The sequence below is a fragment of the Miscanthus floridulus genome, chromosome 14 (genome assembly GCF_019320115.1).
Source record: "Miscanthus floridulus cultivar M001 chromosome 14, ASM1932011v1, whole genome shotgun sequence".
Taxonomy (NCBI): Eukaryota; Viridiplantae; Streptophyta; class Magnoliopsida; order Poales; family Poaceae; genus Miscanthus; species Miscanthus floridulus.
Window position 1 is genome coordinate 75,972,735 of NC_089593.1, and position 25,203 is coordinate 75,997,937.

At 44.0% G+C, this 25,203-nt stretch overlaps 5 protein-coding genes across 10 annotated transcripts; 4 read left to right on the forward strand and 1 right to left on the reverse strand.

The window, feature by feature from the left end:
* The first annotated feature begins 6,174 nt into the window (after positions 1-6,174).
* LOC136504682 (phosphatidylinositol:ceramide inositolphosphotransferase 1-like) lies at positions 6,175-8,813 on the forward strand. Its single transcript, XM_066499652.1, has 11 exons — positions 6,175-6,465; positions 6,571-6,657; positions 6,766-6,834; positions 7,232-7,312; positions 7,409-7,480; positions 7,564-7,624; positions 7,714-7,816; positions 7,918-8,013; positions 8,090-8,136; positions 8,221-8,345; positions 8,437-8,813. Exons 1-11 carry the CDS (start codon positions 6,313-6,315, stop codon positions 8,509-8,511), a joined length of 969 nt encoding a protein of 322 aa, XP_066355749.1. The 5' UTR covers positions 6,175-6,312; the 3' UTR covers positions 8,512-8,813.
* A 7,226-nt stretch (positions 8,814-16,039) lies between these two features.
* On the forward strand, positions 16,040-17,254 carry LOC136505197 (DNA-directed RNA polymerases II, IV and V subunit 9B-like). 2 transcript variants are annotated; one of them, XM_066500333.1, is made up of 4 exons: positions 16,040-16,233; positions 16,335-16,410; positions 16,615-16,773; positions 16,913-17,254. In XM_066500333.1, the coding sequence occupies exons 1-4, from the start codon at positions 16,205-16,207 to the stop codon at positions 16,991-16,993; spliced, it is 345 nt and encodes a 114-aa protein (XP_066356430.1). In that variant the 5' UTR covers positions 16,040-16,204; the 3' UTR covers positions 16,994-17,254. The 2 variants fall into 2 exon arrangements, with proteins under 2 accessions (XP_066356430.1, XP_066356429.1); XM_066500332.1 differs by having other exon boundaries at positions 16,040-16,410; positions 16,913-17,252.
* Positions 17,255-17,586: 332 nt separating this feature from the next.
* Positions 17,587-20,452, reverse strand: LOC136505195 (RNA pseudouridine synthase 1-like). Of its 4 annotated transcripts, none has more exons than XM_066500329.1 (3): positions 20,319-20,452; positions 19,905-20,208; positions 17,587-18,749 (listed from the first exon to the last, which is right to left on the reverse strand). In XM_066500329.1, the coding sequence occupies exons 2-3, from the start codon at positions 20,143-20,145 to the stop codon at positions 18,046-18,048; spliced, it is 945 nt and encodes a 314-aa protein (XP_066356426.1). In that variant the 5' UTR covers positions 20,146-20,208; positions 20,319-20,452; the 3' UTR covers positions 17,587-18,045. The 4 variants fall into 4 exon arrangements, with proteins under 4 accessions (XP_066356426.1, XP_066356427.1, XP_066356424.1 ...); XM_066500330.1 differs by having other exon boundaries at positions 20,313-20,411; XM_066500327.1 differs by lacking the exon at positions 20,319-20,452 and having other exon boundaries at positions 19,905-20,258.
* LOC136505194 (uncharacterized) lies at positions 20,192-22,814 on the forward strand. Of its 2 annotated transcripts, none has more exons than XM_066500325.1 (4): positions 20,192-20,248; positions 21,002-21,102; positions 21,415-22,012; positions 22,101-22,814. In XM_066500325.1, the coding sequence occupies exons 2-4, from the start codon at positions 21,008-21,010 to the stop codon at positions 22,812-22,814; spliced, it is 1,407 nt and encodes a 468-aa protein (XP_066356422.1). In that variant the 5' UTR covers positions 20,192-20,248; positions 21,002-21,007. The 2 variants fall into 2 exon arrangements, with proteins under 2 accessions (XP_066356422.1, XP_066356421.1); XM_066500324.1 differs by lacking the exon at positions 20,192-20,248 and adding an exon at positions 20,380-20,504.
* A 31-nt stretch (positions 22,815-22,845) lies between these two features.
* LOC136505196 (uncharacterized) lies at positions 22,846-24,412 on the forward strand. The gene is made up of 3 exons (XM_066500331.1): positions 22,846-23,552; positions 23,630-24,078; positions 24,178-24,412. The coding sequence occupies exon 1, from the start codon at positions 22,846-22,848 to the stop codon at positions 23,485-23,487; it is 642 nt and encodes a 213-aa protein (XP_066356428.1). The 3' UTR covers positions 23,488-23,552; positions 23,630-24,078; positions 24,178-24,412.
* Positions 24,413-25,203: the final 791 nt, after the last annotated feature.

A 25,203-nucleotide genomic window follows, 5' to 3' on the forward strand; every position in this document is an offset into this window, starting at 1 on the left:
AAAATGGTAGTACAACATACTGGTAAACATGGCTACGCCACTCAGAATGTGCTGGCCATATGTGACTTCGATACGAGGCTTACCTTTGTTGTTGTGGGATGGTCTGGCTCCGTTCATGATATGAGGGTGTTCAAGGATACACAAGACAAGTATGTCGACAAGTTTCCACATCCACCTCAAGGTATTGGTTTGTTCTATGATTATACATACACATATTTGCAATCGTTTCAATTTCAGTGACAAACCAAATTGAATGTGTAGGCAAGTTTTACCTTGTGGAGTCGGGGTACCCAAACCGATCGGGTTATCTTGCACCATATAGGGATACGAAGTATCATCTCTAGGAGTATCGAGAAGGGCCAATGCCAATAGGTAAAAAGGAGCTTTTCAATTTTGCACATTCTTCACTTCGCAATGTCATCAAGCGATATTTTGGAGTTTTGAAGATGAAGCGGATGATCTTGCTAAATTTACTGAGCTATGGCAAAGCAAAGCCAAATAATTATCGCATGCATGGCAATTCATAATTTTATTAGAGATAGTGCTTTGGCGGATGATGAATTCGATAGGTGTGATCAGGACGAAAATTATGGAGAGAATTCCTTATTTGACACTGGAAAATGAGCCGTTCCTTTCTTGACCCTGAAATTTTCTTCGTTCCTTATTTGACACTCGCTTGAACTTTCATCCCTAATATGACACCGCAGTCAACTCTATCAGCTAACAGCGTTAAGTGGTGCTTAAAAGACCTTTTTGCCCCTGGTGCTAGCGCATGCATGCAGCGGGCGCTGGGCACATGCAGAGGCACGGACGCATGCATGCAGCGTATCTAGCCGCTAGCTGCTCTCTCTTTTTTTTGTCAACATGTTTTTGCTGAGCTAAACATTTTTTTTCATTCCATGCCTGCTTGCAGTTGCAGCAACACAGACTCGATCGATCTCAGGACCAGCAATCCGGCATGCAGCTGCACGCTTTATGATTTCTAACAACTATTTTTTCAACATTTACACAGCATGATGATGACACATGATATAGCAAGTTCACCGACCAGCACCACATTAACTTCAAACACAAAACGGTTCACATATACATGCAAGTTCACAGGAGTCCAAATTCACATGCAAGTTCACACACAAAGGTTCACGGATACATGCAAGTTCACACACAAAGCGGAGTCCAAATTCACAGATACATGAGGATCATAGGCTGAACCTCCTTTTGCTTCTTGTGCTCATTGCATGGCTAGCAGGATCGACCTTTTTGCTTCTTGTGCCCATTGCAGGGCTGTCAAGTGGCAGCATAGGAATGGTGGTTTTCTTTTTAGTAGGCTCCTTTTTCTTTTTGCTCTTTGCCTTGACTGGAGCAGCAATAGGCGCAGGTTCATTTGAATCTGATATTGACCTGTGTACGATAGAACTAGATTTGAACAAGAGACAACAAAGTAACAGTAGCAACAAAGTAATGGCAGAACTAGATTTGCCAGAAAGGGTTGTATATGTAGCACCAGACATCTGGTGTATATGGAGCTGAGAAAAAATCATTCTACTGACATGAATACCATATCAAATGAGGCCAAGAAAATCCAGATTTCAGTAATATTGTGAATGATCATTCTCTTTTAGCATGACAGTGCATAAAATATTCTGTCAATTTTGCCAGGTTGAAAAGTGTTACGCTCAACCTTCACTTATTGAGTTAGAAAACCCCACGAAGAATGTTCAACGACATACAGAAGTACAGTAGCTATATCATGAACTGCGTCTCATTACCTTTTTGATGCTCCAGAACTAGATTTGCCCTTATTTGCCTTTTTCTTGGATGTAATCTCCGCGCTTGTTGATGCTCCAATACTAGAAATGACTTGGTTATCCTTACTCTTTGTACTTGTCTCCAAATTTTGGCTAACATGGCAAAAGTAAAGTGCTTCAAAACTTGCAGGTTGTTGTGGGAAAAAGTGAGACAAAATCATGAGCTAACCTTGGTGGAAAAGACATAGAAGTTGCTGGTGCTTCATTGTCCAAAGGCATAATGGATGACTCTACTGTTTTGGTTTTCTTTGCCTTCTTCTTAGGTGGTCCTCTACATGATAAAGAAGAAAGTAGTTACAATCTATATTATGCCAAAAGGAAAATGCAATCAACAATAAAGTAGTTAGCATGTATAGTACATCACAGCCATCATAGCAGCAATGTCCTCTGGATTACCTTTCTTGCAGTTGTGCCAATGATGGCCATAGCCTGTACAAATAGGGCACTGGTGCTGGCCTTTTTTCCTCTTATTGTCACTACAGCCTTTGTACCTCTCAGTTTTTGGCCTACCAACAGTTGCTTTCAATAGAGGTGGATGCATGAAAAATCCATGTGTAGATTTAGGCCACTGGCGTTTGTCAGTCATAGCAGGGATTAAGTGCTGATATGCTGCTCTAAACTTGTCAATAGAGTAATACATGTCTACATACTTCTCTAGAGGAGCATTGTGAAGTGATGTGATAAATGCTACTGCATGTTTGCAAGGAATGCCAGAAACTTGCCACTGTCTACATGAACATGTCTTATCTTGCGAGTTGACAACAAACCTAAAGCCAGTATCCCCCAATGCTGTAACTTCAGCAACTTCTGAGCATTCAAGCACCTCCAAGTTTAATTCTCTACTCATTTCTTTCAGTTTCTTAATTATGTGGGGCAGAATCCAGCCATCTAACTTCATTGCTATTTTTCTCCTTTGGTTCCACTTGATCATAAGCATTTGCCTTAATTTGTCCATTAAGTCATCCAAGTTCAAGGACTTGTGGTGCTTAATCCAATTGTTGAAGGACTCAGCCAAGTTGTTGGTTACATAATCAACCTTGGAAATGGTTGAGAACTGACTCCTTGTCCATAGCCTAGTGTGCCACTTCCTAAGATAATTAGTAGCACTTGGCTTTGCTGCCTCCATTGTAGCCCAATGTTTCTCAAACAAATATGGGTTCCATGAGTATGCTGCCGCCCAAAGGTGGTCATCAAAAACCTTGCCATGAAATTTTTTCTTAAAATTGGACACCAAGTGAAACATACATTCCCTATGTTCTGCCTCTGGGAACACATCACCTACCCCTGACATCACTGCTTGGCCAGCATCAGTGCATATGGTTAAACCCCTTGGTGGTCCTATGGCCTCTCTAACTCTCTCCATGAACCATTTCCAATTATCATTTGTTTCAGAATCAAAAACTCCAAAGCAAACAGGAAATAACCAATTGTGGCCATCAACAGCTGAAGCACTAGCTAACTGCCCCTTAAACTTGCCTGTCAGGAAGGTGCTATCTATTGCTAAGTATGCCTCAATGCTAGCTCTTTACCCATCCACACCCTCTTGTAGTGGACACTCACCTTGTAGTGTTCTTTAAGCTTCTTTTTCAACTCCATTGCACCAAGTGATCCATCCTCAATGAGTCAGTCCTTAACTTTAGCACATACCCAATGCTTGGTGGCATTCTTGACCTTCTTCTTCCTCCTTGTACTAGAGCACTGATGAGCATATGGGTTCTTCTTCACCTACAAAAGATTAACATCCCTATTAATCTACACCAACATAACAGAATAAATATTTAGAAAAAAAAATAGAAATTATTTATGTTGAATAATTACCACTACAGTGCACATATCATCTGTTGTAGAAGCATGTAGTCTCCATGGGCAATTATCTTCCTCCCGCCTTGAACAATAGGCCCTAAACCTAGATGGTGCACTCTTCTCTGTGTTATACTCAAATTCACGTTTGATTGCATGATGAGATAATGCAATCTTAAACTCTGCCATGCTAGGATATGTTGAGCCAACTACCACTGGAGGGTCTTCTTTATTATATTCCCTGTTTGGAATATGTTCTGCCTCATGTCCTACCAACTCTTGGTCATCCTCTAATTCAGTCCCTGACTCAATCTCCAATTCATCCTCATCCTCATCCTCATCCTCATCCTCACTCTCAACCTTTTCTTTGTCCTGATCCTTATGCATAATCATAGCCATATTTGTATCTTCACAAGGTATCTTCTCTAAGTACATGACCTCATCATCAACACCTACATGCTCATTCTCTGGTACTGGGTTGCAAAGGTACATATCCTTATCTTCTGCAACATTCTTGGCTGCAACCTGCTTTTGCACATCACTATGCCACTCTTTGATGGGCTCAAATGGTTCAGAGGGATCACAATAAGAAATGAACATGTCGACAACCTTTGTCTTTGAATTTTTCTCAAACATAGACAACAAATCTTGGTCAGAATGAACTTCATTGAATTCTTTCATATCATGGTCATAGTACTGAAGATGAGCTACTTCCAAATAACCTGGCGGGTACTTCTCTACAATCTCTTCAAGTAAATCCTTATAGTTTGTCAAATCTGAATCAATAGTCATATCAAAACAGAAACACCTAAAATCCTTTCTAACTTTTTTTTTGTTGCCAAACAATCTAATTTCTAGCAAATATGTTGAATTTGGATCCATCCTGCAAATGAAAAGAACAATACAAGGAATCAACACTGCTACTTGCACATCACTTTTGCACTGCTTAGATGAATCGAAGGCTAGCACTCACCCTTCAAGGAGCCAGCCTGGCTTTGTGCCAGCATTATCAGACCCTCCATGGCCCCCTAAATCCCGCCCGAGCGTGCTGCCTAGATTTTTAATACAAGTCAATGAAGCTTCAAGTTCATTTTGCTTTGTGCTCAGCACAGCACAAAGCTAACTGACAACATGTATATGTTCTAGCTGTGAAAAAGGAAAGGCAGATTACGTGGCAATTTCTTAGAGATCCTTAGTTGCAAAAAATGGGACACCTTTTTTAGCTGAATCAGAGCAAATGAATTTGCAAAGCAAGAAAATTAAAGGCAGTTGAACAAATGTGTACCTGCTTTACACATGATAATGGCAGTATAGAGACATAAACTCTATGTTTCAAAAAGAAACTCTGTGGTAGAAGCAAAGATTCTATCTAGTGATATAATGCATTCCACTCTTCGAATCAGCAAGCTAACTGACAACATATAGAAGAATTTGTGCAAAAGACAGTACCACCAGGGGGGCTCGCCGCCGCATCTGCAACCAGGCTAGGGGAGCTCGTGGCCGCCGCTGCCTGCGCGCGCCGCTGGGGGGCTTGCCGCAGCCGCCTGCGCAACCCGCTGGGGGGGAGCTCACGGCCGGCGCTGCCTGCGCAACCCACCGGGGGGAGCTCGTGGCCGCCGCTGCCTGCGCAACCTGCCGGGGGGGGGGGGGCTCGCCGCCGCTGCCTGCGCGCGCCGCTGGGGGGGGCTTGCCGCAGCCGCCTACGCAACCCGCCGGGGGGAGCTCGCGGCCGGCGCTGCCTGCGCAAACCCGCTGGGGGGGGGGGGGGCTCGCCGTAGCCGTCTGCGCGCGCCGCCCGGGGGACCTCGCCGCCGCCGCCAAGCCCCGCCCGAGGGAGCCGCCGGCCGGATCCACATCCTCCCCCGCCGGATCTCCTTCCATCTCGCTGCCGACGGCCGGCCACCGCCAGGAATCTCGCCGCTCGCCGCCGGATCGAGCCTGGGACAGACGCACGGGAGAGAGGACGCACGGGAGAGAGGACTGGAACCGCACGCACGGGACAGTCGACGGAGGCCAATTTTGACCTAATCAAAAGATCTGACAGCGTGTCCCAGGCTCTCTAACGGAAGAAGCTACCCAGGCTCTCTAACGGAAGAAGCTAACGGATCGGACGATAGTGTCATATTAGGGATGAAAGTTCAAGTGAGTGTCAAATAAGGAACGAAGAAAATTTCAGAGTAAAAAAAGAAACGTCTCATTTTCCCGGCGTGAATTCTCTCAAAATTATGTGCCAGAGGTCGAGGAGCTGCCGGATCCACGCTCGCCGTTGCTGGGAACTGGCCGCCGACTGTTGTCCGCACAGAAGCTCCTCCGGGAGAGAGAGAGAGAGAGAGGGGGGGGGGGGGGGGGGGGGGGGGAGGGAGGAGAAGAGGCCCAGCCGCCGCCATCCTTGCTCTCCTCTGGCCTCCGGCGTCGAGCTCCGGCGGTGGTGGCGTGGGAAAGGGGCTGACGGCGGTGGAGGGGACGCCGCCCGAGTCGCCCGCTTGGGGAGCGACGCGGGGGCCACGCACGGTGTAGCTGCGCCATTTGGAAGCAAGCAGAATCGAAGGTGGAAAAGCTACCTTCCCCGAAGCCAGCGCCGCTGCTGGGAAAAACACTCTGTACAGAATCTCTTTCCCAGCACATACCCGCCGGCCGCCGCGTTGGATTCCAGAGCCGCGTCAAACTCCTCTGTCCGCGTGACGCGTCCAACCTGTCAATTGCCATGGTTCCGTTGACACGACTACTCCAATTCCATTCTAGAAGAATCTCTCCCGCCCCTCCCTTGCCTCCTCTGTGGTTCTGGGGAATAACCCGCCGCATTATTTCTTGCAGTGCAGACTGCAGAGGAAGGATCGAGGCAATCCATATTTGCAGTGTACTAATACTAAATTGATAGATGATCAGCTGGGCATTTGCAGTTTTCCTACTTACAGTTCCGTGTAATAATTCTTCTTTATTTTTTTTTCAATGATATAAATAGTACATCCATGGTTTGGCCGCTCATGGGGTTCATTATTTGCACCGGCCGGGGCCCACTCTTCAAGATCTTGGCTTCATGATTCTTCCGGTATGTCTACAGATTGATTGAGAACCAATGCACAACATCTAACACTATTAAATTCAATACTGGTAATGTTTTCTTATTTGCGTTTTTTGTCTGCTGAATTTGATGTAGGAGCTTGGGAAAGAAAGGGGTTACATCAGTGAGACATTGTTTACATTCATCTTCCTCACCTTTGTATTGGTACTAATCTTTTTTTTTCCCCTTCCGATGGCCATGGTTGCACATTGGGAGTTGGCTATTTGTTTTAAACCAACCGATAACTCTGCGATGTATACCCGAGGGATAACTATGCCATGCTTTATTCAACGCAATGTTTTTTTTTGAATGCAATGGATGCCATGCTTTATTCACAATGTGTCTTTTACTCACATTTGAATTTTCCTATTGCTAGCAAATTTTCTTCTTCTATTCCTGAAAATGCATCAATTTTGTTCAAATCTCCAAGTTTAAGTAAGCTAACTCAATTGTTACAGCGCTGATTTCAGTTTGCTATTTTTCTCCCCGAAATGGACCAATCTTTCTCCTAGCTTCAAGTTTTGCATTGCTCAATTGTAACAGTTTCAATTTTGCTTTGCAGTGGACATTTCATCCTTTCATCCTTCAGACTAAACGCTTCTACACTGTTCTGATATGGCGCAGGGTTCTTGCCTTCTTATGTGTGAGTGTTTCTTTGTTGCAAGTTTTTTTATGTGATTTCCTGATCAGCCTTAGTTTGTATTCCACGACTTACTGGGTTTTTTTTTGGTTTCTTCAGGCTTCTCAGTTTCTTCGAATAATTACATTCTATGCAACACAGCTTCCAGGACCTAATTATCATTGTCGCAAGGTATCAGATTTTGTTATAAGTTGATTACTATGTGCTATGTCATTATGACTTGGAAATACTTTTATTAATCTCGTATAATACAGGGCTCACCTCTGGCTAGATTACCACCACCCCAGAATGCAGCTGAGATCTTTCTGATTAATTGTAAGTGGTGATCCCCTATGCATCAATATATCGTGCCTCTCTTTTTGTATGTCCAAATATCCTGAGCTTGTTCTGTCATTTGACTACAGTCCCAAAAGGAGTGATTTATGGATGTGGTGACTTGATATTTTCATCCCACATGATTTTCACCCTAGTTTTTGTCATAACATACCAGAAATATGGAAGCATAAGGTGAAGATTTGTTCATTTATTTTCTTCTTGTTTATGTGAGCCCATTTGTGAAAGATATGTTGAATGATGTTTAAATCCTATTTTTTGTTTATTCATGTCAGGTTTTGTAAGATGCTTGCTTGGTGCATAGCTATTGCTCAGAGCCTTCTTATTATATCTTCTCGCAAGCATTACAGTGTTGATGTTGTTGTTGCATGGTTAGTACATATTTATTGAACTGGATGATTATGCCATGTTTCTTTTTCCCTTTGTTGACATATCTTTCTTATGCAGGTATACTGTGAATTTGGTGGTTTTCTTTGTGGATAAGAAGCTTACAGGTGAGAAAGAATCTCCACCAGTGTTGGAATGATCTTTTCCTATGCGGTTCCATATATCACCAACACTTGAATTTCATCCTGTAGAACTTCCTGATCGATCAGTGGGGTCCACATCAGTACTTCCTGTGAGTGCTAAGGATAAAGATACCAAGTTGAAAGAAGAAAATACGAGATTGCTGAACGGTAACTCTATGGATTCAGCTGATCGGGTATGAAATTATCATGACGAGATGGCTATAATTTTGTTGAACTATCTTGCTTATTACCTGAACTGAGCAATATTGTTATGTTGCGGTGCAGAGACCACGAACACAAATGAATGGAAAGCAAATTGAGAATGAAAGCCATGTTGATAGTGAAACTGTGAAATCATGATAAACTCTGATGGAGGGGGTTTTGTTAGCTAAAAGACGTTCCAGACAACTAAAGCAGAAACATGGGATGCCATGCGCTTTGGTGCCTGCTCCTTGATGACTTCATGACGTATAGCTACGAAGGAAATAGTTTTACATCTCGCTGTTAGGCAGCAGAAGTTTTGTTTGCAAAACTGTACATCTTTCTCAGCTGTCTCATTGTAACCCCTTTTTTTTTTTGGTTTCTTTCGTTTATTTTCCAGCTTGGAATTCAGATTCTTTATACTAATTGTGTATAGTTCTTTGCATGTGAACAGTAATCATATGGACAATAATATAAGATTGTCCTTGTTTTATAACTACCAGGTGTTATTATTCTAAGTCAACTTATTATTCAAGTCAAACACCTCTAGCATAAAATTTCTTTTCTAAAATAAATTATTCCAAAAAAGTATAACTTTATTAAAAACAAGTGAACACGCTCTTGCTGACACACGTGTCTGAATACATTAAAAAAAGATTACATATATTGACATATACTCCCTCTGTCCCTTTCTATGAGTTAGGCTTGTAAAAAAAAATAGCAACATTTATCTCTAAATAAGTTTATTACGAAAATAGATTCGACGATCTATCTAATGACACTAATTATGCACTACAAAAATTAATATTTTATTATATATATATATATATTTATTTATTTATTTATTTATATCTAATGATACTAACTATGTACCAAAGATATTTATTCGTATATGCGAGCAAGATAAATGAATCTATTTAAAAGTTTTTTCTCCATGACTAGTGCCTAATTATTTAATTTTAATATTACTAATGATGCATTGAAACTATTTAGTAATATATTTATAAATAAGTTTCTATATTGATATAATATCTATTGATAATGATACATTAAAAAACTTTTTATTTATTTACAAATATAAATTATTTTATATAATTTATAATTTTATGATAAATATTATATAAATAATGATTGATTAGTTGATATATTTAATAATTGTTAAATATTTATTGATAATTGTATTAATTTTTATGAGTTATCCTTGTCTATGTTATATACACTTTAATCTCTACTCATGTAATTATTTTGAAAGTATAAAAACATTGATAAAGCAAAATGGCTACTTGTTGCCGACCATTTTTATTTGAATTTCTCCACTTCACCAATCATTTTAGTAAATATTGTCCATTATAATTTAGTTCAGCTTGATATTAGAGATTTTTAGAAGTGTACTTTAATTTTAATTCACTTTAATTATCGATGGACTTAGTACTAAAAATCTATTTATGTATGTTGAGTTTAGGGAGAATTGTCTGTTGGACATATAAAGTGATGGTCATTTGCTGACAGACAACCCGTTTTGAGCAGTTTGTTAGAAAGACACTTTGGTTCGGTAGAATTAGGCCACAGGACATCACGAACCGGTTGCAGTCGATTAAGGAGAGAGAAAATTTCGTTTTGGACATCCGGTGCCCCTAAGCCACAGTTGGGTCCGCCCCTCTCCCTTTCACTGATGCGCGGGCCCCACCTATCATCTTCTTCTTCCTCTTCTCTTCTTCCATTGCTGAGCAGCAGCCACCGCCGTCGACCAGCCCCAGCCACGTAGGTGCACGGACGAGCTGGTGAGCTGCCGCAGCCGCGGCCATGCGGGCTTGCGGGCGAGCTGGCGAGCTGTAACACCCTCGGTGTTACCACTTAAATAACTTGCTAAACTATATCATGAGCATCATGTTTTTATGATAATGCATGTGATAAAGTGTGTAGATCAATTTCCGTAACTCAAAATGATCAATAAAAATGCTAAACGAAAGTTGATTCGATAGTTCGTGCATATCAAGTAGGGTTTGAAACTAATTTTTATTGAACAAAAATACTATAGAACATGAATGTGACACTTAAATAAAGTTTGAAGTGCAAACTTGGTAGATGACAATGAAATACTTGCTGTAGAAAAATAATGTTACTAGCTGGTATATCTAATAGTCTAGAAATAGAACTTGAAAACAAATCCAGCTCAAAAACTTAGAAATTTTCAAGTCTGTCAACAACTAGACATTGCTATGTTTAGCAATTTAATGTGAGAGATTGGGTTATGGAGTGGTGTAGTGTTTTAGCTCGTTTTGGTAGTCTCATGTGCCATCTTGAGCATGGTAAAGATGGTTTAGGTCCTGAAGCAACTGTTTAGTTTTTTATGGGCGCTTTAAAATTCGTGCACAACACGGTTTCGGGCTGGTTGGCCGCGATCATCGTGCTCGAGCGCTCGGCGTCACCGCGTTGGTCGCGCGCGCGCTGTCACACACGGCCGGTTGTGGCTGCCTCGGACCTGGCTATGGCTCGGCTACCACTGGCCCCACCGCACCATGACGAAGCCACTACCGCGCTATCATCTCGCCATCGCGTCCGCCACTGCTGCCTCGCTGTGCTGCCGACCCGCCTCACGCCGCGACGCTGTCGCTACCATCACATCGTCATCGCATCCGCGCCTGTCCGTGACATCTCTGCGCTGTTGCCAGCCCAGTGTGTGTTGCCTCTGCTACGCGCACGTGGTCGGGCTTGCCGTCGCCTTCTCATTAATGACACTACGGCCGTGCAGGCCACGCTGGTCGGGCGTGCGCGCCTGTCTGCTAGCGCCGGCGCGTGGGTCTTCCGATCTCGCCACTCGCATCCCGCCAAGGCGAGGATGAGCCAAGCCTACCTGTCATGCCCCATCTCTCTCTTTCTCTCTTTCTTCCTCTAATTTCCGCCATCGTCGAGTCGCAGTCACGGCGAGTCAGAGAGCGAGCACCTCTCATCAATTCCTCGTGCCTACGTCCCCTCCTTTACGTCCCCTTGCCGACCAACCCCACCCTGCCTTGATTACGGCTAGGCCGAGCTCCAATTTTGGAGCTTTGCTCCCGCCGCCACACCATTAAGGCCTAGCCCGCTTCATCGTGGCTAGCTCCAACCTCGTCATCTCACGTCGAATTGACCGCACCACTAGCCTCGCCTAGAACCCCTCTTCATCATGCACACGCTAGTCGCAACCCTAGTGCCGCCTCCACGTGGCTGACACGGCCATGTCGCTACAGTTTGCCATTGAGCTCACCGCGCGCACGTGGCCAGACTTGCTCGAGGCGTCTCCGGGCAGGACACCGCCATGGGTAGGATCATGGTGCGTCACTGATGCTTACCCATCACCTCTATTATCTATTGTACGTTGTGGCTCATCAGAACGCGGTTGCCGCCACTGCAGGTCGCCGCTGCCGAGGAGAGCCCGCTCTGCTTCACCCCATTCGTGCAACCACCGCCCATCATCGCGCGTCAGCCATAGGTGAGCATCGGTCCCCTAGCTAGGTCGCAAGGGTCTCGGGTGGCTGGCGTACCGCCTAGTGCCACCGCCCACCGAGCCGGTGAGCGTGGGGCATCTCGGGGACCTCTCCGGTGCGAAGGTGAAAAGATACGATGGCTCCATTGCAAAATCGTTGTATATAGAAATAGTACGTATAGTGTTCACGCTAGTATCTGATAATGCGAGGGCGTTTTTTGCAAGAGTGCTAGCGCACGCGCGGGCTCCCCGCCACGGGCCGCCTCCGCGCGTGGGCTGCGTTGGTAAAAAAATCGATTTATCTTTTTCGTGGAAAATAGAAATAGCTTTTCATTTTAATTCTGAGCTGAACTTTGGTAATTAATATAAAATAATGTAGGTATCCAAAAATTATGAAACAAATTTTGTTAGGTTCCTAAAATTGTGCTCTATCTGTTAGTGTATTTAGTTCATATATGTGCTTGTTGATACCAGGAGCTTTTAAATCATTTGAGAGTGCTCAATATTATTAAGTTAATCATTGTAGGATTTTTTGTGGTAGATTGGTGATAGCAAGAACCCTAAAATTTATGTGTTCATTGTAATTTTTTAGCCCTAAAATAGACTATTTAATATGGTAGCTAAATACCCATTAAGGCTAAATGAATAATGGCATAATATTGGTTTATAAAAATTAAGCACTTGTAGTGTGAGCTTGGAATCTATTTGGTAGAGATAATGATTAGTTTAGTATCTTAGTCATTAGAGCTAGCTTAGTAGCTTAGCATGTGTATTCTTATTTTAAGAGTTGCTGTTGCCAAAACACTAAGTGTTGCATCATCGTTGCATGCACGTAGAGAACGAGTTGGTGGAGTTCGTAATCGTCGGAAAGTAGGAGTATGAAGAGGTGACCAAGGAGTACAAGGAGGAGGTCCTTGTGCAGAAGGAGGTCCTAAAGCCATCACTGACTGACTTAGCTGACAATCCGTCTGCCCAAGGCAAGCCCCGGTGCATAACTCTTATTTTAAATAATTACTGGATATATATATACATGTGTGATGTGCATTTACGTTACATGATTTATATTGAAACTACATGCATAGATAAACTACCATGAGTCCTACTAGCATAGGTCGAGTAGCTGCTATGCTTAGGCTATCGGTAGCGTGAGTAACCTGCCGTTACTCACAATAGGGATTATTATTATTACTCTCATGATAAAACAGTGAAAGAAAATGGAGACCAGGCAGGAATATGGTACGAGTATTGGTGGGTGTAATAGGTTGTGTCCCACGGCGAATGGGGCGTAGCTTGGTTACACTGTTTTTTCTATCCGTGTCGGTTAAGGACCGTCCGTTGCTATAAATTCTAGTCAGGTCATAGACTTATTATCCTGAGCACATACTTGCTTATGGAAGCGGGAAGGCTCGTTGCTCTCTTGTCGTGGGTTCTGGCTATTTCTGGACCAATTGATTGGAGGCGGGAATGGTGGAGGTCTAAGCACCACACTGAGTTCGGGACTCAGGAGTGGGGGCTTGGAGTCCAAGTTTGAACGAAGACCTAGACCCCTTGATAGGAGAGTGGTGGGTTGGTCTTACTTGTGCCTAGGGTACAAGCGGGGCGTGTGTTTCGGGGTACCCAGCTAAGATACATTGGTTCATGAATCGTCATGTGATACGGTACGACTTATCTATGATCTAGCATCGTAGTAATAGTTGGAAGATGAAAGAGGATGAATGGATCTGATTGCTCAACTCGAAAGCAGAACATGTGCTTACATAGAATGGTTAGCTAATGAACAAATCATGACTGATAATAAAATACATATATAAGGATTCACTACTAGTAATGCTTTTCGCAAAAAGAAAATCCAGCAAACCATAAAGCTTATCATATCTTTCGGAGTCGGAAAATTATTCCCACTAGTCGGGTAAGTCTTGCGAGTATATTGTGTACTCAGGGTTTATTTACCCCTGTTGTAGGTGCAGCTTGAGGAGTGGCTGTTGTGTGAAGAATTCTTCTGGTGGGAACAGATGGATCCTTGTATCTTATCGTTAGATGTTTATTTCAATTCCGATGTTTAAATTCCGCACTCTAAACTTGGTATTGTAATAATATATTTCCGAGGGCTCTTGTTGTATGAAATGGACTAAGTATTGTAAACTCGTTCTCATTATTGGATCCTGGATGAAAAACATGGATTGTTCGAGTTCTTCCTTGGGATGTGCTTGACGGAACCGTCCGATGTAGCTTACTTTCAGGGTGCTTAGCGTCTAGTGAAAGACGAGCGCCTCTGAAAGTGTGCTATTTCAGGTGGTTCTGCCACACGAGCCTCTGTCGCGACCATGAGCGCCACATGCGAGCAGCCACTCTCATTGCTGCCGGTAGTGATAGGAGCACCGTGGTGTCCACGCCCATGCCCCCGCCCTCGCGTGCTTACCCTACCCTGCCGCCACCCGGCGCAGCCAGCTTTGCCTCGCCTCCCACGACCCCTTCCTCGCCGCCGCCCTCCCGCACCGCCACTGCAGGCCATTTGCGTCGTGTCGGGGGACCTGCTCGGCGCCGCCGCCATGTCGTCGTCGCCCATGCACCGTCGTCGCGTATCACGCCGTCGCGGCCCACTGAGGGGAAGAGCAGGGGAGGAAGCACGCACACGCCCGCCTATAGGGCACGACCACCGGAGCGTGGCTCGTCGGCGCAGGGTGGGGGCGTGGCTGCTGAGCATGTAGGGCCCAGAGCCGTGAGGCCGGAGCGTGGGCGCCAGGGCGCGGACGTCGGAGGCGCGGTCTCGGGCGCGGAGCCGCGAACGTCGGAGGCACGGCGCCGGAGCAAGGGAGAGAGAAGGGTGCGGGAGGCGGGGATAGGAAACAGAAAAAAAGAGAAAGGGAGAGAGGAAGAAGAAAGCGGCAGGAGCAAGAATGTCATTTCACCGCTGTTATCTTTCCTCAACCGGCTACAACCGGTCTACGATGTCCTATGACCTAATTTTACCGAACTAGAGTGTATTCTGATAAAATGCTAAAAATGGGTATCCGACAGCAAATGACCATCACTTTGGATGTCCGACGGACAATTCTCCCTTGAATTTAACATATACACTTTGAATTGAGTAGAGTAAATATTCAAATAGAAACCCGAATTCAAGGCATCTTTTTATTAAAAAGATATTCATATTTAAATTAAAATATAGTAACAAGTGATATTTAGATCCGACTACGTGAATCCAATCCGTCTCCTCCATGCCTGGTCTTACGTGATGACCATTAAACATTTTCCTTCTCGTAATCAGTAGTTCTATTGGAAAACAGTAGGTTCCCCAATAGTTGCATGGCCTCTACTATGCAGCCAGCAGCCAGCAGCAGCCAGCAGCAGAAGGCAGCTACTATGCAGCAGGCAGCAGCCATGCAACTATTTGCGCACAAACACTGGCTTCTTCCTAAAACAAGTGTCAAGCTCTGGGTTCTGTGCGGGTCATATTTTATTAAGGATGGCTAGATTTGTTAAAAATATTAACAATATTATCTTCAAATAAGTTATTATAAGGATATATTTAAGATTTAATCTGATAACACTTATTGCACCATAAACATTAATAATTTTTTTGTATATATTTGATTAAAGTTAAAAATATTTAACTTCTGGAAAAGTGTACTTTGAGAGGGAGAGAGTAGCAAAAAACTGTATTTTGAGAGGGAGAGAGTAGGAAAAAAATGTACTTTCTCTATCCCAAGATAAATGCACATCTTGTTTTTAATGAAATATGTGCCACGGCATGGCTGGAAAAAAAACCTTTTTCGAGTTTGACTAAGAATATAGAAAATACTATCAATATTATATATTCAAATAAGTGTATATTATGAAAATTATTACATGCTTAATCTAATGGTACTTATTATACATTATAAGTATTAGTATATTTTTATATATATTTAATCAAATTTTAAAAGTTGATTTTTTAAAAAGCGAGACATGAGTTTATTTGGAACAGAGGGGAGTATTTTGAGTGGGAGTGAGTAGGATGGTGGTGATTGGTTGGTCAGACAGACTATTGCGATTCCCTATAAAACTCTCTTTCCCGGTGAGACCCGAGCAGTCTCTGTCTTTCATGTCCCCACCCGCCCAGGCGCCCACAGCCCACAGGCAGGCAGCATCTGAGCTGAGCATCACCAATTCAAAGAAAACGATATTTTAATATTATATCTCTTCACTTTGTGCCCTATTTTAAAATGGCCAGTGGTACAAATCTCCATTCCCAATCAACCATTTCCTGCAAAGGGGAATACGATTCAGCTCAGCTCCACCACCGGAAACCACCAAAAACAAGATCTTGCAGCCAGACAACCACTCAACCAGGCAGCACCGGAGTCAACTCAGCAGTGAGGCAAGCTCTCCCACCCGCGGTCAGCAGCCATGAGTACCATGAAGTTTTGCCGTGAATGGTAAGCCGCTGACGACGACGCTGCTGCTGCCTGCTCGCTTCCATGTTCACCTGCTCTGCTCTACCTCTACGGACGGCACCCTCTCTTTCTTGGCATGGCAGCAACAACATCCTGTACCCCAAGGACGACCGGGAGCAGAAGGTGCTCCTCTACGCCTGCCGGAACTGCGACCACCAGGTTCCCTTCCTTCCTTCGCCGTCCCCCTCCGCTCTCCACCCATTCGGCCATTCGATGCATCGTCGATCCATCAGCATCTTCTCGGATCCATTCGGATCTCTCTCTGAAGCATATCTCTTGTTCCTTCCATCTCTGCTGTTTCTACTAGATTCCTGACGTGGTTTAGCCATTCTGAAATGCTCTGCTGGGACCGCCGCACCGCAGGAGGTCGCCGACAACAACTGCGTGTACCGCAACGTGGTGCACCACAGCGCCGGGGAGTTCACCCAGGTGCTCCAGGACGTCGCCGGCGACCCCACGCTGCCCCGCACCAAGTCCGTGCGCTGCGCCTCCTGCGGCCACGGCGAGGCCGTCTTCTTCCAGGTGGCTCACCTCCTCCTCCTCCTTCTCAAGAGCTAGCAATAGCATCGTCTTCTTCAATCTTCATAGACCATGAGCGAGAAACTTCTGACAAGGAGCTCACCATGGTTCTTTTGGTTCCTTTTGTGCCCTGGTGCTGCAGGCGACTGCAAGAGGCGAGGAGGGGATGACGCTCTTCTTTGTCTGCTGCAACCCGAGCTGCGGCAACCGCTGGAGAGAATGAAGGCGCTGGACAATTCAGCAAGACGTACGATTCCTCTGGCGCAACAGCCAGGACGACATGATGATTTTTGAAAAAAAAATCATCCCAGAGACCTGCTGCCCATATTGGCATGTGAACTGGTTGTACTGTATGTTCCGAGTGCGTTCAGGCACAAGACATTTTTTTTTCAATAACTTCAGCAGGGTAAACTTCCCTGTTGTTCATTTGCATCAAAGAAACGATGAGATGAGCAATATATTTTTTTTATCGATGTTCTAATGTTTCCCTCTGCAGTTCTGTGGTAGCTTCAGTTGTGGTGAACCTTAAGGTTTTGTCCACTCAAGCAAATTAACCATGAGCTGGAGAAAATGGTTAGTTGATTTGCAGTGGCTGTTCTGTCCTCACAGTTGACATGGCACACGGTAATGCAAGTTTTTTTTTCTTTTCCTGAGAACACAACAGACACTCCAAATCAACTAACCAATTTCTGCAGCTCATGGTCATGCAAGTTTTTTTTTATAAACTTCTTGAACAGCCATTTGCTTAATTGATAATTGATTTTCAGCTCACTTCAAATGGCCATCCAAACCAACAACTACCTCAGGTGCAGAACTGCATTTGAAATACTGAAAAATCCCATTCTGTTGCCTCCCTTCCAAGAGCAACTTTAGATGTGGATCTCAAATTTTCTGGATGTCTTGTTGAACGACCAAATACATATCCATGGTACAACATGTGTCCATGCATTTGCATACTCAAAATTTGAAACAATACTACGACAACTCAATATATCTACAGTACAGATGCTACAATTACAGTCCGAAGTAAAACTGTGCTACAAGCACAGTCAACTCAGACTACTCAGTATTTGTGCTATCTTTTCCATGACGTCAAGATTTTGATAAGCATCCCCACAATAAAGAAAGATACTTGATAGTGCTATTTCCCAATGCGACTCCCAGAAAAGGCTTCAAGAGATGATGCTGTTGGCAGTTCAGAGTTGGGAGTACATCCTTGGTGGATATTTCAGTGTCCACTGCAGCATTGCGCATCACAATAAGATCAAGGGAACTTTATTCCATTGTTGATATACAATCTTTTGCCCATGAAGGGAGAGCTGACCGGAAAGTGATGGGCAATCCAGTGATAGGGTGTACAAATGACAAGCTCTCCGCATGCAATGCATGACCATCACACTCTACGCCGCTCCACTCAATCACCCCGCCATATTTCACATCACCTCTGATCGGGAAACCAAGATACTGGCAGTGTAGACGAATCTGATGTGTCCGTCCACTTTGGGGATATGCTCTAACCAAAATGGCACTGTTGTTCACATCACTACAAGTCTGGTCAGCTGCCTTTTCTTGTACAGTAATTGACTCAATATCATTGGCGTCAAAGTTGTAGGGTTCTCTAAACTGCCCTTTACCATTGACCCCTAAAACTTCAAACTGTGTGCTCATGTCCCTTACAACAGAACCACCTGGCAGTGAACGGCCAACATCAGACATAGCATATACACGCCAAGCACCATGTTTTGATCGCCCATGACCAGAACATATCTTAATTGTTTCCCATGTCGGTGGGCAACCTATGCAAAGAGCTAGATATGTTTTCTTGACTTTATGATCAGTGAATGTCTTCACTAGCTTCCCAGCAACTTTGTTGCATTTGGTAATAACCATGAGCCCACTGGTATCACGATCCAGCCTGTTCGCAAGGTGAAGGTTAGGTTTAGTTGCTGGATCCTCTGCGAGTCGCAAGAAATATTTGCCTGTAGTTAGAGCTTAGAAATAGTGAAGCAAGAACAATACGAATGCAAAGAAAAACAATTCAATTGTGGCTTCAAATAGTGAAATCTAGATGATTAATATAGAAATAAAACACACTGATATTATTATGTAGCAGGTTACTTAAGTATCAAACATTTACTTTCCGACAAAACACAGACAGATCAGAAATGTTGTTTCATCAACTCAGCAAGTCCAGAAGTACCAACTATAGTCCTAAAGGTACTAACTACTAGCCAGACAAAACTACTTCCATATGCTTTCGGGGACAAGGGAAAAAACAAATATCATACAGTGAATACCGTATTCAATTGAAAAACTCCCAAAATAAATGAAGAGTTGCACGCACAAATTATAAATGATAAAACTATAGAATTTCATATGATCCATTATTAAAACTTGTGCTTAGTAGAATCCTACAGCCGTTAGTTTGCAGTGATATTGCTTACAGACAATAAGAAACTCAAGCAAAGTTAAAAAAAAAACAGGGGTTCCAGACAATAATATATCAGTCTGACAGTCCGTACAGCTGAACGACATATGCCCTCCTACTTCTACATCTGCTGAACATAATTCTAGTTCTAGAATAAGTATTACTTATGGAAAATGGATTCTAAAGCCTTTTATTTTTTGTGGAGGTATCTCAAATATACACATTGTATTTTTTTTATTGTCATCATAGCATACCATACTTTCAGTGTCGGACACTCACTTGCTAGTAGGAATTGTTAAACTAGTCCATTACAGATAACACTATATGAGCTTGGATCATTTGGGAATAGAATGAGAATCAACATTTGCATACAGATTGCCTTATGCCTGTGGTAGTGTGATGAAACGCAAAATTGCACATTTTGCAATCATCCTTTGCATGGATCACATAGCATGTATGTCCTAAACCAAACCAAGTATTGAGCAAAGGCATTGCCATCCGTAAAATAACATTAGACAACACGCACACAGATCACAAACTACCTAAAATCCGCCAATTTCGTCATCCAAATCATCGATATCACGGACACTGGATGATCAACGTACGAAATCACAGGCAATGAGCTATGCAGAATCGCATTTTGCAAGCTGTAGCGGCGCCATTGTCACCTAAAAGCAGATTCTTTTTAAGTTCAATCTTTTTTTACCTGAGACGGCAGAGCAAGGAAAGGAGGCGAGGAGGGCGTCGCAGTACACGCCGGCGGGCTTGTCGACAACGGCGAGCCACTCGTCCTCGAACACGACGTCCGCAGAAGCGAAGGCCGCGGAGCGCGCGGAGGCGGTCATGGCGCGCCGGAGCTCCACGTCCTTGGAGGCGGCCGGGTAGGGCGGGGACACCGGGGAAGGATACTCTCCGCTCGACGGCGCCGTCGACGTAGCCGCTGACATCGCCGTGAGGCGGCGCGCCGGTGGCAGGAGGGAGCGGAGGGGGGAGGCGGCGCCGGCAGGAGGCTGGAGAAGGAGAAGGAGAAGGGGTAGTTTCGTCATTGAGGTAAAAATACGGTAGCACTTGAGTATCTCCTGTTTGTCATCTCATTAAAAAAAAAAACCCAAACCCTCGCCTGTCGCCTCCGCCGTGGGCGCCGGCGGCTTTCCCGGATCTCCGGTGAGATCCCGGGGTAGAGGGATCCTCCCGTGAGCCTGGAGCCTCTGGGGTTCGGGGTTTTCCGGGCAATTTGGGTAGTGGCGGTGGTTGGCAATTTGGGGGTGGAGGAGGATGCGGGCGTCGTTGTCGTCGTCCAACATGGGTATTCGCCTCCCTTCCCCTTCCAATCTCCTCCGCTGTTCTCGCGGTGCTTCTTCTGAGACTTTTATACTGCGCTTTACATCACTTGTTGTATGAATTGTGATGATGTACTTGTCGCTCTTCTGGGCTGCCCGATTCATGAGTTGCCATTCAGGTGGCTGCATTGTATATCAATTTGTTATTCAGGTGGCAAGCCTGTAACTGAGTAAATTTTAACTGCTTAGGTTATGGCCGTCGAGTTGTTGTGAGCCATCCATTGTGTTTTCCATGAGAACTCGAATATCAATTTGTTATTTGGTATGATAGAGGGCTTGACGGAGGAGCCACATGATTTTCCCCTCTCTATTTCTATTTAACATAGAAGTTCCTATGCAGGCTCTAGTGTCCATGCCTATAAAACAATGTAGAGTTTAGGCTTTTCTGTTCATGTATATAGATGTCTTTGATCACATTTACTTGATTTATGGAGAATGCTAAACTTTTAAATTTTGATTTCAGGAGGACATGATGATGGTGGAGTTAAGCAAAGTTCTGAGAACTCCTGTTGCGGAGATAAGTTCTAAGAGGGAGTTCTTTGGTGCACCTCAACAGGAAGTGGAGTAAGCACCTGTCTTACCTGAACAGCCTACAAGCACTGCATCGCATTAAGCAAACAGATTATTCTCTGTATCTGGACATTGTTAGGTTTGGCTTTTATTGTTTACAGTAGAGAGCTTATTTATATGGTACACCAATTGTTTTGATGCTATATAGCATTATCAATTTTGACGCTCTAATACGTCAAAATGTCCAAGGCTTTTGTTGTTATAATATGTTGCATGTTAGATTTGTCACTAGAAGCGTATTAATAGAGTTTCCAGTTTTCTTTTGAGCTTACCCTATAGCAATGAATAATTCATATTGGCATGCAGAAAGAAGGCATACTCACAGGAAGGATGTGCTCATGTAAAGGAGTTTCAGGAAGGAGGTTTTCAAACAAAGGAGACGTACACAATAGGTCCTAATGCAAAGAAGTTGCATTTAGCAGCTGCTAATGCTAAGAAGTCATGTGCAGCAGCTAGCCACAGTCCTACTATGCTACTTCAGGGAAATGTAGATTCTACATTGATGGATGATGAGGGCATTTCCGTGGATGATGAAGTCCTTGTGGATATTGAGCTGAGGGCTGAAGCTGATGCACAGGAAGCAGCCAGAAAGACTCAAAGTGAGGAATCTTTGGTAGATCCTATTTTTTATGCTGACACTTCCACCGCACAAATTCCAGTTGATGATTATGCAGATGTTAAGTTCAACATTGTGTATGACAATGAAAATCTAAGGATCAAAGTAAATGAATATTTCCCTTCGATGGAGAACTTCAGGATGGCACTGAGACAGCATGGAATAAAGAAGGGGTTTCAGGTGCACAAAATCAAGACTGATAAGACTAGGTATAGAGCTGAGTGCAAGGCAGAAGGCTGTCCATGGAGAATTGTGGCACACAAATTGCGGGACGGACCAACTGTTGTGGTACTACTCTAACCTGCCTAACTTGTTAACTTGCTTAATGTTAGTAACTTGTCTAATTTGTTTTGTGTTTCTGTTTCCTGTATTGCAGATTAACATGATGCCTCAAGAGCACAATTGCATATCTACTAACCCTGTTACCTCAATGGCATCACAAAGCTGGGTTGCAGAGATGGCTGCTGATTGGTTGAGGGAGAGTCCAGAACTAGGAGCAAAAGAGTTGCAAGAGAAACTGCAGGAGGTGTATAGTGTAGAGGTTAGCTATGCTACAGTATGGGGTGGAAGACAGAAAGCGATGAACAAGATTTTTCAGTCTTGGGAAGACACTTTTCAGACATTGTACAATTTCAGGGCTGAACTTCTTTCCTTGTCTCCAGGCTCAGTTGTGGAGATTTGCACTAAGATATGTGGAGATGATGTCCACTTCGACAAGCTTTTCTTTGCTCTGGAGCAACGCATAGATGGCTTCAAAACAGGCTGTAGACCTGACATTGCACTCAACTACACAGACTTGGCTGGCATCTACTCAGGGAAATTAGCATGTGCTTGTGCGCTTGATGGTCACAATTGGATGTACCCTGTCGCATGGGCCATTTTTGACTCAGCTTCAAATGATAACTGGACTTGGTTCATGGAGCAATTGAAGAAGGCTATAGGGAATATACCAGGATTAACAATTTCTGCTGATGTTGGTGATAATAATCTAACTGAAAGTTTCTTAGAATGGACTCTGAACATAAAGGGCATGCCTTTGGTTGACTTGATTGATAAGTTGAGGCAGATGACAATGGGGGGCCATTTTTGACTCAGCTTCAAATGATAACTGGACTTGGTTCATGGAGCAATTGAAGAAGGCTATAGGGAATATACCAGGATTAACAATTTCTGCTGATGTTGGTGATAATAATCTAACTGAAAGTTTCTTAGAATGGACTCTGAACATAAAGGGCATGCCTTTGGTTGACTTGATTGATAAGTTGAGGCAGGTGACAATGGGGGTTTGGTACAAAAGGAGGTGTATTGGAAGCAAGTTCTCTGGCCATATTCTCCCTGCAGTTATCCAACAACTTAATACACAAATAAGGAGTTTGAGAAACATCAAGGTCTCTAAATGCGGGTTGCAGACCGGTGAAGTTTCTGGCAGCTCTCAGGACATGATGCCATGGAGGCACGTGGCGGACTTGGACGAGCACACCTGCAGCTGCGGGGAGTGGCAACTAACCAAGAAGCCCTGCCTCCATGCTCTGGCATGGATAATCACGGATACAAATGCTGACATGGAATCCTTTGTCCATGACTACTACTTTGTTGAGTGGTTTAGGGCTGCATATAGCGGTATAGTTCCACCCATGACAGACAAGTCGCAGTGGCCTCGGGTGGACCCTGGTTTCAAGCTGCTGGCACCGCAGTTGAAGCCAAGACTTGGGAAGAGGAAGTACACAACCAAGACAAGCGAGGAACCATGCGCAAGTAAATAGTGCGAACAGTGTGGAGAAATTGAACATCGTGAGAAGGGTTGCACGCTGCATTGCCCGAAGAAGAGGTTGGTGCACTAACTTGATGTTTTTTCCCCTGTACATGCTTTATGTGAGAAATGCAACTGGCATTTTTTTGTTGCAGGAAGAGATGCCAAGCTGAAGAGGGTAGGAAGGTTGAGTACGACGCTAACTGATCATCTCTTGGAACCATGCATCACTATGGGACGGTAGATCTGTCGAGGGAGGTGAAGATGCTCTGCGGTCATCGGTCTACCACAACTAGGCACCTATTTTGTAGTTGGTCCCAGGAAGGAGGATTTAGGAGCTGAGGACTTCATCTGTGGCTGCCTGTGTATGCATGGTTAAACTAACCTAGGACAGGGCCTGTAACGTGCTAAGCATGTTTTGCATTGGAAACTGTTTTAATGGCGCAGTAAATGTCATGAATCTGTGCTAGGCATTTGCTCCGTGCAAATATGATGTCAACGCCCGACCATTAAATTGCGTAGGGGAGGCTCTTCTCAGGCGAGGCCTTGGCTCTTTGGTTGCTGCCTTCTGCTCATGTTGGTTGTGGGGGTTAAAGCCTTAAAGGTAGTAGCTGTGTTTGTTGCTGTGCTTGGATTTTTTTTATTACTCATTCGTTGGGTTCATTTTACATTCTCTGATTTCTCCTTGCTTTGTTCTGTGCAGCAGGATGGCTAGCAGCAGGAGCCAGCTGAGCCGGGCATGCAGGAACTGCAGGCCAAGCACTGGTCGATCAAGATGCGTAGGAGCCAAAGGCTTTTGAGAGAGCCTCTGCCCACCTTCGCATTGTCATTTGTTTGGGTCATTTTCGTGTCATTCGGTGTTTCAGGTTAGGGATGCGGGCTAGATATAGCTTTCCTTTGCCATAGTCGACAGGTTAACAGCATTACCAATTTCCCCCCCTTCAAACACTTTTAACTTAAAACATAAATTGCATGCATATTCTGATGTCATGCCAAAGATTCAAATATTACGGATAGAACTCCCTACTGCTGCTGCTAATTGCCATGGGATACAGTATTTTCGCTTGCTCGTATACGATCGTGGATTATAAGCTGAAATAGTATTTTTCTCTTACACCAAACCAGCCAGCAGTAAATAATCCACGATCGTTTACGGCCTGCCGAAAAGGCTGATGGTACTCCCTTCGTAATGAATGCGGTACCATTAGCGGCAGGTAGAACTTGACGGTACTCATGGTTTGCTGCTGCACCTGCCTATTTCAGACCTTGAGCTCCAGCCTCCAGGTGTCGAGTTGCAGTACCCGTTTGGTACCAAATGTCTCGGCATGGTGCAGGATGAACATTCTCACGTTTATATCAGAAAACACTTGAAAGGATCAACTCACAAGCCGTCCAAAAGAGATCACGCATTTGGAGGATCTAAGAGTCGGACAGTTTGGAAAAGAACAACCTAGATGTATATGATATATACTGAAAGCATCTAGACCCCTAATTGGGTTTCGATAATTAATGACGACACAAATTTACTGTGACTAACGTGTGTTTTGCGGAGACAATTTGAGTTAGGTCATGATAATGGTGATTGATTGGGCAATTATGGTTTTAATCGAAAAGTAATCTGTGTTACCATTGTTTATTCGAACACTAGTCAATGTTGTGACTAGTGTTCGAACAAACGATGGTAACACATATTACTTTTCGATTAAAATTGGACTTCATCAATGGTCAG